General features: G+C 46.5%; 1 protein-coding gene and 1 pseudogene across 1 annotated transcript in view; one reads left to right on the top strand and one right to left on the bottom strand.

Annotated features, from left to right (window-relative positions):
- The window catches only part of ELAPOR1 (endosome-lysosome associated apoptosis and autophagy regulator 1), a 111,618-nt gene that overhangs the window by 40,632 nt on the left and 57,211 nt on the right, over positions 1-13,775 (bottom strand). Inside the window, exon 2 of the mRNA XM_049765669.1 lies at positions 10,009-10,129. Within this exon, the coding sequence (XP_049621626.1) occupies positions 10,009-10,129 (121 nt within the window). The remainder of the gene's footprint in view (positions 1-10,008; positions 10,130-13,775) is intronic.
- Positions 10,920-11,017, top strand: LOC125997732 (uncharacterized; annotated as a pseudogene).

Here is a 13,775-nt window from a genome sequence, read left to right as displayed (position 1 = left end):
GAAGGAAGGAAGGAAAGAGGGAGGGAGGGAGGGAGGGAGGGAGGGAGGGAGGAAGGAAGGAAGGAAGGAAGGAAGGAAGGAAGGAAGGAAGGAAGGAAGGAAGGAAGGAAGGAAGGAAGGAAGGAAGGAAGAAAGGGGCCGGGCGGTGGCGCTAAAGGTAAGGTGCCTGCCTTGCCTGCACTAGCCTTGGACGGACCGCGGTTCGATCCCCCGGCGTCCCATATGGTCCCCCAAGCCAGGAGCGACTTCTGAGCTCATAGCCAGGAGTAACCCCTGAGCATTACAGGGTGTGGCCCAAAAACCAAAAAAAAAAAAAAAAAAGAAAGAAGGAAGGAAGGAAAGAGGGGAGGGAGGGAGGGAGGAAGGGAGGGAGGGGGAGGGAGGGAGGAGGGAGGGAGGAAGGGAGGAAGGGAGGGAGGAAGGGAGGAAGGGAGGAAGGAAGGAAGGAAGGGAGGAAGGGAGGAAGGGAGGAAGGGAGGAAGGGAGGAAGGGAGGAAGGAAGGAAGGAAGGAAGAAAGGAAGGAAAGAAAGAAAGAAAGAAAGGAAGGAAGAAAGAAAGGAAGGAAGGAAGGAAGGAAGGAAGGAAGGAAGGAAGGAAGGAAGGAAGGAAGGAAGGAAGGAAGGAAAGAAAGAAAGAAAGAAAAAGAAAGAAAAGAAAGAAAGAAAGAAAGAAAGAAAGAAAGAAAGAAAGAAAGAAAGAAAGAAAGAAAGAAAGAAAGAAAGAAAGAAAGAAAAAGAATTCTAAGGAACTGGAGACATGATCCAAAAAGCTAGAGCATATGCTTTGCCTGCGGAAGTCCTGATTTCAATCCCTGGTACCATATGATCCTTCAAGCTCAGCCAGGTATGGTCACCCTCGCCCCAGGAAAAAAAAATATTTTGAGGTTAGACCTGGTTATGCAAATCTGTGAATTGTGTTAAAACCTCTGGCCCGGAGGAGCAGTGCAGCAGCTTAGAGTCCCTGTTTTGCAAGTATAATGCCACAAGTTTAAATCTCTGGTGTCCACACGCACTGAGCAGAATTCTGGAAGCTATGCTGTCTGTGATCCCTGCTCCAGCCATCACATAGCCAGAGGTGTGTGAGCACTTAAAAAAGTGTATGGTGCTCAGTGAGCACCATGGCAAGGAAGTGGGACCTCTGGTGGACACATGTGGGAACCCATTGACATCCTGGCAAGCACCACATCCACAACTTGCTTGCCTCAGCTCAAAGTGTGACCACCCCACCCCACCCCAGGAGCACATGCCAGAGGACTGCAGGCCTTGAAGGGGGCATATGGCTGAGTGTATGTTTTCACCTCACCTAGTGTGGGTTCCCTTAGAATTCCGCAGCTAGGCTGTGTAACTCCAGATATCACAACACCCACAACAGCATCAGTGAAGGGCCATGGGAAACAATTTAATAAACTAACCTGCACATCCCTTGTACTTTTCTTTTTTTTGGGGGGGGGGCCACATCCAGAGGTGTTAAAGGCTTGCTCCTGACTCTGTACCCAGGAACAAATATCAGGGGACTATTTGGGATACTGGGAATTGAACCTAGGTGCACCTTGTGCAAGGTAAGTGCCTTATCTACTGTACTATTGCTACCTCCCAGTATGAATTTTGGAGGTTCTGGTCCTTACTTGGCAGTGCTCAGGGGATTACCCCAGGTCTGTGCTCAGAAATTAATCCTGGCAGGTGTGTGGGACCATATAGGATGCTGGAAATCAAACTTGGGTTAGCCACGTACAAGGCAAATGCCCTACCTGCTATGCTATAGCTCTGGCCCTCAATAATATGTTTTTTTTTTGTTTTTTTGTTTTTTTTGGGGGGGCACACCTGCTGACACTCAAGGGTTACTCCTGGCTATGCGCTCAGGAATAGCCCCTAGCTTGGGGGACCATATGGGACACCAGGGGATCGAACCACGGTCCTAGATTATTGCGTGCAAAACAAATACCCTACCATTTGCACCACCGCCCCGCCCCCAATATTATTTTTAAAATGGAAGTATTTCCTCTGTGTGTTGAGGTCACAGCTAATAGTGTTCAGGGGCTATTCCTACCTCTGTGATCAGGAGTGATTCCTAGGGGTACTTAGGGGACCTTAGGGGGTACCAGGAATAAAACTGGGTTGGTCTTAAGCAAGGCAGTCTCTTTATCTGCTGTATCATCTCCTCAGACCCAAAGTTCATCTTTAAAAAATGTGAGAACCGGGGCTGGAGAGATAGCATGGAGGTAAGGCATTTGCCTTTCATGCAGAAGGTCATCAGTTCGAATCCGGCTTCCCATATTGTCCCCCGTGCCTGCCAGGAGCAATTTCTGAGCATTGAGCCAGAGGATTCCCCTGAGCACTGCCGGATGTGACCCAAAAACCACACACACACACACACACACACACACACACACACACACACACACACACACACACACACACACCAAAAAATGTGAGAACCATGAATTTCATGAATTTTATATATTTACAGGATAAATTTTATTACAGATAAAATATATATCAATAAACCTCTTACTAAATAAAAAAAATTTCAGACTGTGGCACTGCTCTGGGACTTTGGGCTTTTCCTGACCATGTCGTATCTAGCAGTTGGGAGCTTCAGAAAGGAACCCAAAGGTCTTTGGTGCAGACCCTAGCACAGTGCACACCCTTTCAGCTTTGATGTTCCCCTGTAGTGTGTGATTTTTTTTTTCTGTTTCGCTGCCAACAGCAGCTTTGGGAATCTCCTGTCCTATGAGGCCAGCCAAGATAATGTCCTCCTCAACTTTCTTGTGCTTCTTTTTCTTTCTTCTTTTCTTTTTCTTTCTTCTTTTCTTTCTTTCTCTTTCTTTCTTTCTTTCTTTTCCTTCCTTTCTTTCCCTTCCTTCCTTCCTTTCTTTCTTTCTCTTTCTTTCTTTCTTTCTTTTCCTTCCTTTCTTTCCCTTCCTTCCTTCCTTCTTTCTTTCTTTCTTTCTTTCTTTTCTTTCTTTCTTTCTTTCTTTCTTTCTTTCTTTCTTTCTTTCTTTCTTTCTTTCTTTTCTTTCTTTTCTTTCTTTCTTTCTTTCTTTCTTCTCTTTTCTTTCACTTTTCTTTATTTTTTTTTTTTTTTTTTTCTTTCCTTTTTTTTTTTTTTTTTTTTTTTTTTTTTTTTATTTAAATTTTTATTTTTAATTATGAGAACAAGGGTGCAAAGTAAGAGGACAAGGTAAAGTTACAGTGGAAGGACAATCACCCATAACATAATTCTCAGAAGTCCCCTTGCTGATATATTAACTTTGAAATTTCAGCCAAAGAACATTAAGATAAATAAGACAGAATCCATGTACAATTACTTTGTCCCTCAAGTCCCCAGATTGTAACACATTATAATATTTCTTAACAGTACACAAGGCAATCTAAAGCCATAAAACTTACGTAACTCCTTAAACATTACAGGCATAGTATTTTCTTACATTTCCATATACATGCATATTAGCTTAAGTTAACCTCAAATTTTAAGTGAGTTCTTTTTAAGGATTAGAGTCAAAGGAGCACAGTAAGAATGGTGTTAGAGTGGCAATTGTTGTTTGCATAGGCCCATCAAAATATGAGGAGCATGGAAAGAAATAACCTTGGCCTAAGTACAAAGAGACCAGACCCCTGAAGTTTCCTGGCACAAGACCAAGTCTAGGCTCCAAGCAAGCTAGATCGTCCAATCCAATACATTGTCTGTAGTGCCAACACACTTTTATTTTTCACACAGTCTCTGTTGTTGGTATCATGTTTCTGTATTAAAGATCCTGGAATCTGCATATCTTACATTGAAGTCAGGACGTGGAGCATCCTCTCCTTTCACCTCACAATCAAAGGGCAATGCAGGGAGCCCTGTCCTGTAAGCCGGTCGTTGTTGTTGTTAAGTCTTCTCAGTGTTAAGGGAAGTCTCTTTTGAGCAGGTCGAAGTCTGAGCAGTGTAGGTCTTCCATGTTAGAGGATTGCTTCCAGGTGATGTTATAGACCAGCCTGGATGTTTCGTGGATGGCTTTCCTGGTTCAGGGGAGAATGGAATATGCCCTTTCTTCTGAGGTCTGTGCCAGGTCGTTATGTCAATGTTCAGGGTGTAAGGTCCCTCTGCACTGCAAGGTTTGTGTGTTCTAATCTCTATTAGATAGGATCTTATTTGTATTTATACTATTTTCCCATTTTAATGTGCCTATGCAAATAAGAAGCAATGCCACATGGTGTTATTGGCGCATATGGGAGCCATAAGAACAATTACAATGATTCCATTGACATGACTCAATCATAAGCATTAAACTGGGGGACTCTTCCACCAAAATTACTTGTTAAACAGCTTAAAAAGAGAAGATAAAAAGTGGTTAGAATCATCACTGTATAAGACAACATTTAGTAAGAATTATAGCTGTCAGAGAAGAAACACAAAATATTCTAAAGAAATACGTGTCCATTTTATGTATCTTGAAACAGTTTGGGGTTGTCATACACAATGCACAGCTTTGGACTGTGATTACGATTCTACACTACTGAAGTTAAAAAGAGAAAACTAGATTAGTGATGTTTGAGAAGGGGTTAGAGAGTTAAGGAGTGAAAAAGAGCTTTGTAGGGGTGTGGGAAAGGGGAGAATACAAAATAAACATTCTGTATACGGAAAACATAACATAAGAATAAGGGATATTCTGAATACATGAAATACATGAAGTACGCGCGGGGGCGTAAGCCCCCGCGCGGTTCTGTAGTTTTTGGATGCCTAGGGAGGAATCTCTCACCCCCTCCCCCCAAGGCCCGATTAACCAGGCGTGGCCCTGAAGACCCGCCTGGTGTGGGGGGAATCATGCTCTCCTGGACAAAGTGGTCAGCCCAGGGTCCTATGGCTAGCTGTCCTGCCCAGAGCCCCCATCATACCAGTCAAAAGCCCACGAAATCCTGGCATGTGGAGTGTTCTGGTCCCAGCCGAGCCTCTGTGGTTTTTGGATGCCTAGGAAGGATTTCTCACCCCCTCCCCCCAGGGCCCGATTAACCAGGCGTGGCCCTGAAGACCCGCCTGGTGTGGGGGAATCTTGTTCCCCTGGACTAAGTGGTCAGCCCAGGGGTCCTATGGCCAGCTGTCCTGCCCAGAGCCCCCAACATACCAGGCAAACACACCAAGAAATCCTGGCATTCGGAGTGTTCTGGGCCCAGCCAAGCCCCTGCAGTTTTTGGATGCCTAGGGAGGAATCTCTCACCCCCTCCCCCCAAGGCCCGATTAACCAGGCGTGGCCCTGAAGACCCGCCTGGTGTGGGGGGAATCATGCTCTCCTGGACAAAGTGGTCAGCCCAGGGTCCTATGGCTAGCTGTCCTGCCCAGAGCCCCCATCATACCAGTCAAAAGCCCACGAAATCCTGGCATGTGGAGTGTTCTGGTCCCAGCCGAGCCTCTGTGGTTTTTTGGATGCCTAGGAAGGATTTCTCACCCCCTCCCCCCAGGGCCCGATTAACCAGGCGTGGCCCTGAAGACCCGCCTGGTGTGGGGGAATCTTGTTCCCCTGGACTAAGTGGTCAGCCCAGGGGTCCTATGGCCAGCTGTCCTGCCCAGAGCCCCCAACATACCAGGCAAACACACCAAGAAATCCTGGCATTCGGAGTGTTCTGGGCCCAGCCAAGCCCCTGCAGTTTTTGGATGCCTAGGGAGGAATCTCTCACCCCCTCCCCCCAAGGCCCGATTAACCCGGCGTGGCCCTGAAGACCCGCCTGGTGTGGGGGGAATCATGCTCTCCTGGACAAAGTGGTCAGCCCAGGGTCCTATGGCTAGCTGTCCTGCCCAGAGCCCCCATCATACCAGTCAAAAGCCCACGAATCCTGGCATGTGGAGTGTTCTGGTCCCAGCCGAGCCTCTGTGGTTTTTGGATGCCTAGGAAGGATTTCTCACCCCTCCCCCCCAGGGCCCGATTAACCAGGCGTGGCCCTGAAGACCCGCCTGGTGTGGGGGAATCTTGTTCCCCTGGACTAAGTGGTCAGCCCAGGGGTCCTATGGCCAGCTGTCCTGCCCAGAGCCCCCAACATACCAGGCAAACACACCAAGAAATCCTGGCATTCGGAGTGTTCTGGGCCCAGCCAAGCCCCTGCAGTTTTTGGATGCCTAGGGAGGAATCTCTCACCCCCCCCCCCCAAGGCCCGATTAACCCGGCGTGGCCCTGAAGACCCGCCTGGTGTGGGGGGAATCATGCTCTCCTGGACAAAGTGGTCAGCCCAGGGTCCTATGGCTAGCTGTCCTGCCCAGAGCCCCCATCATACCAGTCAAAAGCCCACGAAATCCTGGCATGTGGAGTGTTCTGGTCCCAGCCGAGCCTCTGTGGTTTTTGGATGCCTAGGAAGGATTTCTCACCCCCTCCCCCCAGGGCCCGATTAACCAGGCGTGGCCCTGAAGACCCGCCTGGTGTGGGGGAATCTTGTTCCCCTGGACTAAGTTGTAAGTGGTCAGCCCAGGGGTCCTATGGCCAGCTGTCCTGCCCAGAGCCCCCAACATACCAGGCAAACACACCAAGAAATCCTGGCATTCGGAGTGTTCTGGGCCCAGCCAAGCCCCTGCAGTTTTTGGATGCCTAGGGAGGAATCTCACACCCCCTCCCCCCAAGGCCCGATTAACCAGGCGTGGCCCTGAAGACCCGCCTGGTGTGGGGGGAATCATGCTCTCCTGGACAAAGTGGTCAGCCCAGGGTCCTATGGCTAGCTGTCCTGCCCAGAGCCCCCATCATACCAGTCAAAAGCCCACGAAATCCTGGCATGTGGAGTGTCTCTCTTTCTTTCTTTCTTTCTTTCTTTCTTTCTTTTTTCTTTCTTCTTTCTTTCTTTCTTTCTTTCTTTCTTTCTCTCTTTCTTTCTTTCTTTCTTTTCCTTTCTTTCTTTCTTTCTTTTCCTTCCTTTCTTTCCCTTCCTTCCTTCCTTCCTTCTTTCTTTCTTTCTTTCTTTCTTTCTTTCTTTCTTTCTTTCTTTCTTTCTTTCTTTCTTTCTTTCTTTCTTTCTTTCTTTCTTTCTTTCTTTTCTTTCTTTCTTTCTCTCTTTCTTTTTTCTTCCTTCCTTCTTTACTTTCTTTTCTTTTTCCTTTCCTTTTCTTTCCTTTCCTTTCCCCTTCCCCTTTTCCCCTTTCCCCCTTTTCCCCTTTTCCCCTTTTCCCCTCCCTCCCTCCCACCTCCCTTCCTTCCTCCCTTCCTCCCTCCCTCCCTTCCTCCCTTCCTCCCACCCTCCCTCCCTCCCTCCTTCCTTCCTTCCTTCCTTCTTCTCTCTCTCTCTCTCTCTCTTCTTTCTTTCTGTCTGTCTTTTGTTTGTTTGTTTGTTTTTTGCCCATCACCTGTTGATGCTCAGGGCTTACTCCTGGCTATGTGCTCAGAAATTACTCCTGGCTTTGGGGATCCATATGGGACACGGGGGGATCGAACCGAGGTTAGCGCGTGCAAGGCAGACACCCCATTGCTTATGCTACCGCTCTGGCCCCTAATGCTTGTTTCTGTCCATTCTGTGGCTCAGAGGCATCTTCCTAAAGCACAGAAAGATGCTACTTCCCCGCAAACATAACCAATCATACCCCTGTAATTATACACAAACAGCCATAAAGCGATAGCACAGTAGTAGGGCATTTGCCTTGCATGCGGCTGACCCAGGACAGACCGCAATTAGATCCCCAGCATCCCACCTATAGTTCCCTGAGCCAGGAGAAATTTCTGAGTGCATAGCAGGAGTAAGCCCTGAGTGTCACAGGGTAGGCCCAAAAACTAAAACCAAACAAACAAACAAACAAAAAACCCATTTGGCTTAATGTTCGAAATCTGCTCCAATTTCTCCAACCTCATTTTCCTGCTATTCCAGACTTCAACTTCCCTCACTGCTACCCAAACCACATGCCCTTCCCTGCATGTGCCTGGTGTTGTTCTACCCCAAAACATTTGCTCTAGAAAAATGCCATTCCCAGCAGCACTCAGGAGCTACTTCTGCACAGTGCTCAGGGGTCCAGTCATTCTATATGCTTTGGTTCTTAACTCCCATTTATTTTTCCATTTGTTTGTTTGAGGGTCATACCCAGTGGTGCTAAGGACTTAGTCGTGAATCTGTGCTCAGTTTGGTGGACCATATGGTACTGGCCTTCCACATGCAAAGCATCGGTTCTGTCTTCAACTAGTTTGACCAACTCTTCAACTATTATTTACCTTCATCTCCTATTTCACCTGTTCATTTTGTTTATTTTAGTTGTGGGACCACACCTTGCTGTAATCAGGGCTTACTTCTGGCTCTATGCTTAGGGAAGATTCCTGTTAGTGATCAGGGGACTATATGCAGTGACAGGGATCAAATCTCCATTGGCCACGTGTCTAGGCAAGGGCCTGTTCTACTATCTCTTTAGCCCCATATTATACCAGTTGGATGTGGATTACCACTAGAGTCTGAGCTTCTCCAGGGATAAAGGACCAGTGACAGGCACAATTTCAGCAGAAGTTTCAGAAAGGTTTCCCCCCCCCCCAAAAAAAAAGTGTGTGGCCACTCTTTTCAGTAGAACATTAGCATCAGGAAGCTCGTACAATCAAGTGGACCGATGGTGACTTGTTTTCATTTTTCACCAGTAGTCACATTGGGTTCTGCAGAGGTCTTAGTAATATCCAGTCTGACACTTAATAAACACTTATTTGGCCTCCTACTGAGCCAGGTACAAAGTTAAGCTTATTTTAGTTTTTTTTTTGGGGGGGGAGGGGTCACACCTGATAGTGCTCAGGGTTTACTCCTGGTTCTATGCTCAGAAATCGCTCCTGGCAGACTCGGGGGACCATATGGGATGCTGGGATTCGAACCACCATCTTTTGCAAGCAAGGCAAACGCCCTACCTCCATGCTATCTATCCAGCCCCTATTTTAGTATTTCAATGTGTTCTGTCTACTATTCAAGGGCCAGAGAGACAATACAGCAGGCAACATACTTGGCTTGCATGTGGCTTACCCAGGTTCAACCCCCATGTATTGAATATCAAACCTGATATTGTCCCCCACACCTGCCGGAGTGTTCCGAGTACAGAGCTGAGAGTAAACCCTTGGCACTGCTGAATGTGGTCCCTTCTCCCACCAATCAATCTCAGTATTCAAGAGCCTGTGTTTTATGGACAACCCTTGCATTTGAAATAGTTTCCAAATGTCCAGCGGTTGTGAGCAGAGTCAGAGGGGATGGGGCTGGACACTGCAGGCAAGACACCACCTCAATCACAGCTCTGCCAATTCATACCTGGGAAGATTCCTGTTCCCCAAAGCCATGCCCAGGGCATGTTCAAGATCTTTCTTTCTCTGCAAAAATTCATTTTCTCGGGCTTCCTTTTCAAAATTGGAAGACTGCAATCTTGTCTAATGACAGATTGTAGCTGGAGATTAGAGAGAGAAGCATGTACATAGAAACCAGGTGTTTGGGGCACACAGCTGGAATTTAGTCCCTTTAAGCCCTTTTGGGGTTACATTAAAAAAATACCTACAAAAAAACAAGTTCAGGGCCCGGAGAGATAGCACAGCGGCGTTTGCCTTGCAAGCAGCCGATCCAGGACCAAAGGTGGTTGGTTCGAATCCCGGTGTCCCATATGGTCCCCCGTGCCTGCCAGGAGCTATTTCTAAGCAGACAGCCAGGAGTAACCTCTAAGCAACGCCGGGTGTGGCCCAAACACCAAAAAAAAAAAAAAAAAAAAAAAAAGAAAAGCAAGTTCAGGACCAGAGAGACAATAGAGGTGGTAAGGCATTTTCTTTGCATGCAACCAACTCAGGTTCTATTCCTGTACCCCTTTGGGTTCTCCAATTACTTCCAGGAGTGATCCCTGAACACAATCCATCAGTAACCTTTGAGTGCTGCTGCATGTGGTCCCCAAACCAAAATAAATAAAGAAAAGCAAGTTCAGATACTCAGTTTGATCCATAAACTAGCATTTCAAGGCTAACTTGCAAAAGGATTGAGGGTGGGACTAATGTGGGGGCTGGAAGGGAGGGATGCCATTAGGACGAGCCTAGCTGGGCAAAAGCTGGTGAACCAAATGGCACTTACAGCACTCGGTGCCCTTGACAGGATCTGGGAGGCTGGTGCACTGGCCTGGGACGTGCGGCAAGGCGACCCTCCACCTGGAACCTGTGCTGTCACACTCAGTGTACTCGTAGTAATACTCGGACTGTAGGGGAGAAAAGAGTGGATGAATTATTGTACTCCACACCACCGCTGGCATTGATCATCCCACAGTGGCCTGGGACACTGTGAATCCTGGTGCCAAAGTGATTACGAGGAAGTACACACAGAAATACAGAAGCTTGGATCATTCTTCTTCTTTCAGGCATAATCCTGGGTCTGTCTTTAGAAATTGTGCGCGCATGTGTGTGTAAATAATGTCTCAATATCCAGGAAGAATGTGAAAACCTAATTCAGTGGTACTGCATTTGTCTCAAATATGTGAAGACTTGGGTTTAGCGCTCTCTCTCTCTCTTTCTCTCTCTCTCTCTCCCCCCCACTCTCTCTCTCTCACACACACACACACACACCATGGAGACTGAACAACAGGTCAGAAATCAGTCGGATTTCTCAAACTGTAGGATTTGTGAACAAGGAAAATCCAAACGAAAGGACAAGTGCAAATGTATTTACAAAGGGTTGTCAGAAGAGTGGAATTTCTCTTTCCCTGTGTTGTTTCCTGCCTTGCATTTCATGAAAATATCATCAAGTACTTTCATCATGCAAGCCTATTTATGCCCAATCTCTCTATATGGTGGGTAACTCATAGTTCAGTTGCTTTACCTGAACTATGGACAACCAGAATAACACAACAAAGAGCCAACTCAAGTATTAATGAAACTCCACAAGCATCAACAAAAATGATTAAAAAATTTAAAAACATAAGCAGAAGTGGGAGAAAGAAAACACATTAGATACAAGAAATGCCCTTAAAATGTTCTTACTTTATATATAGCTTCTTCAGCAGAACAAAGATTAAATAGAAAGACAGAGAAGATTAGCATGGGCCCTGCACATGAATGAGATGTAAATATGTAAAGCATTTCATTTTTTTTGTATTTTTGGATCATACCCGGCAGTGCAGAGGCTCTACGCTCAGAAATCGCTCCTGTCAGGCTCAGGGGACCATATGGGATGCCGGGATTCAGATCTTTTTTTTTTTTTTTTTTTTTTTTGGTTTTTGGGTCACACCCAGCAGTGCTCAGGGGTTACTCCTGGCTGTCTGCTCAGAAATAGCTCCTGGCAGGCACGGGGGACCATATGGGACACCGGGATTCGAACCAACCACCTTTGGTCCTGGATCGGCTACTTGCAAGGCAAACGCCGCTGTGCTATCTCTCCGGGCCCGGGATGCCGGGATTCAAACCACCATCCTTCTGCATGCAAGGCAAGTGCACTACCTCCATGCTATCTCTCTGGCCCTCAGCATTTTATTTTTAAATAATGAAATACATGGGCCGGAGTGGTAGCATGGCAATAGGGCATTTGCTTTGCACACAGCTGACCCAGGATGGACCTCGGTTCGATTCCCAGCATCCCATATGGTCCCCTGAGCCAGGAGTGATTTCTGAGTGCAGCGTCAGGAGTAACCTCTAAGTGTCACTTGTCACTGGCGGTGGCCCCCAAACAAAACAAAACAAACAAATAATATATATATATATATACACACACATATATAAACTCTCTTACTCTCATAAATCTTGTAATAAACAAGAAACATCCACGTTAATATAATTTGGGTTCTGAGGAGTGTTTGACAATCTGCACTAATCTAAAGCTATATTCAAACCCAGAAACACTTTGTATTACAGGATCCATAGGAAAAAATAGAGTTAATGTGCCCTTCACTCTGTAAATAAAAGCACAATAACATAATGTGTATAAATGTTAAAGAGTTGAAACTGAAAATAAGACCTTTTTGAAGTTTGCTAATCATAGAGACATCAAAACCAAAAGAACTTGGAATGAAGGGATAGTACAAAGGTTAAGTCACTTCCTGGCATTTGGCTGAAGGCAGTGCAATCCTGGTTTGAATTTCACATAGCATATGGTTCCCTGAGCAACACCAGAAGTGATCCTGACTAGAGTTAGGTAAAGAAAGCCTTTGAACACCACAAAGTGTGGCCAATGCCCCAACTCACCCCTTACAAAGAATTATCATTACTTTTCATTCTTTTGCAGTTCTTCGAATCAAACCCAGGTCTCACACATTCAAGGCATCTGTGTCATGAGACACAGATATCAATTATGCGCCCTAGCCTGGGGCTTGGCTTTGCTTTTTGGAAAAGGTCAACATGCTGCATGTCCTCTCTTTCACATTTTTTTTTTTTTGGTTTTTGGGCCACACCCTGTGACGCTCAGGGGTTACTCCTGGCTATGTGCTCAGAAGTTGCTCCTGGCTTCTTGGGGGACCATATGGGATGCCGGGGGATCGAACCGCGGTCCGTCCTAGGCTAGCGCAGGCAAGGCAGGCACCTTACCTCCAGCGCCACCGCCCGGCCCCTCTTTCACATTTTAACATCTGTGAAGTCAAGATGTGGCTCAAATTGACAGGAAATAGAAGTATAGTGTCACACTTTAACTGACAGAGATTTTTTTTTCTGTGTGAGAACTGAACAATGAATATGTCTTGGGGGAAATGGCTTATAGACTTGTGGAAATACAGTAAATGTGCTGTTTCAGAAACTTGGGGTGATCAGAGCGTGATACTGTTTTTATTTTCCTCTCTTATAAATGTGTTCTAAATGTATATCATATGCATGATATTTAGAGGCACATGGATTTTCAGTCCAGGGCTGGAACACATATGCAAAGGGAGGAGATACAGAGGACAGGAAGCATTTAGAGAACCATGTACCTAATTTGGAGCCAGAATCTTTACCTATGGATTTACCTGGGGAAAAATGAACTCTAGGATGGGACTTCTCTGTGGCCCTGGGCTCCGTCTCTCAAGATCTGTTTTTTATTTTCTCACAATTTCTCCCCTGCCCTCCAGAGAGTTCTGAAGATAAATAAATAGGGCAACTACACATAAATAAGTTTTGGATTTGAGTATGAGTTTCTCCAGAGGTTCATATACAAGAGTGGGAGATGACAAAAATAAAAAAGGGGGGACGCTGGAGCGATAGCACAATGGTAAGGTGTTTTGCCTTGCACACAGCCAACACAGGACATACCCTGGTTCGAATCCCAGTATCCCATATAGTCTCCCAAGCAGGCTAGGAGTAACCTCTGAGCCCCGCTGCCAGGTGTGACTCAAAAACAAAAGAGAAAGAGTGGGAGGTTAAATTCACAGTTTACAAGGTCAAGTGGCAGGACAAAACAATTTGTGTGTGAAGAGAACCATGCAGGTCAAAGTTCATCTATAGGCCTCAAACCCCTGTCTCTGTTTTTGTTTTGTTTTGGCTTGGTTTGGTTTTTGGGTCACACCCAACAGCGCTCAGGGGTTACTCCTGACTCTGTGCTCAGAAATCGCTCCTGACAGGCTTGGGGGACCATATGGGATGCCAGGATTTGAACTACTGTCTGTCCTGGTTCAGCTGAGTGCAAGGCAAACTCCCTACCACTGTGCTATCTCTTTGTCTCCCTCCCCCCCCCCCCTTCGGATCTTCAAACTACCCCTGATGTGGGCAGAGCTGGCCTGTTCTTTCACAGAATAGAAAAGAGATGAAGGAAGCAGAGCTCAGTGGGTTGAAATGCCAGGTGCCAGGTCACTCCATGATTGGCCACATACCTGAGCTAAAGCCCAGACCAGTCCCCACGAGGCTTCTTCCACCCAAACGGCAATGTGCTCTGAGAGCCAAACTTCACAG

Source organism: Suncus etruscus, chromosome 19, assembly GCF_024139225.1.
Source record: "Suncus etruscus isolate mSunEtr1 chromosome 19, mSunEtr1.pri.cur, whole genome shotgun sequence".
NCBI classification, from domain to species: domain Eukaryota; kingdom Metazoa; phylum Chordata; class Mammalia; order Eulipotyphla; family Soricidae; genus Suncus; species Suncus etruscus.
Note: the sequence above shows the minus strand (reverse complement) of the source record. Positions and strands in the feature narration are given on the sequence as shown.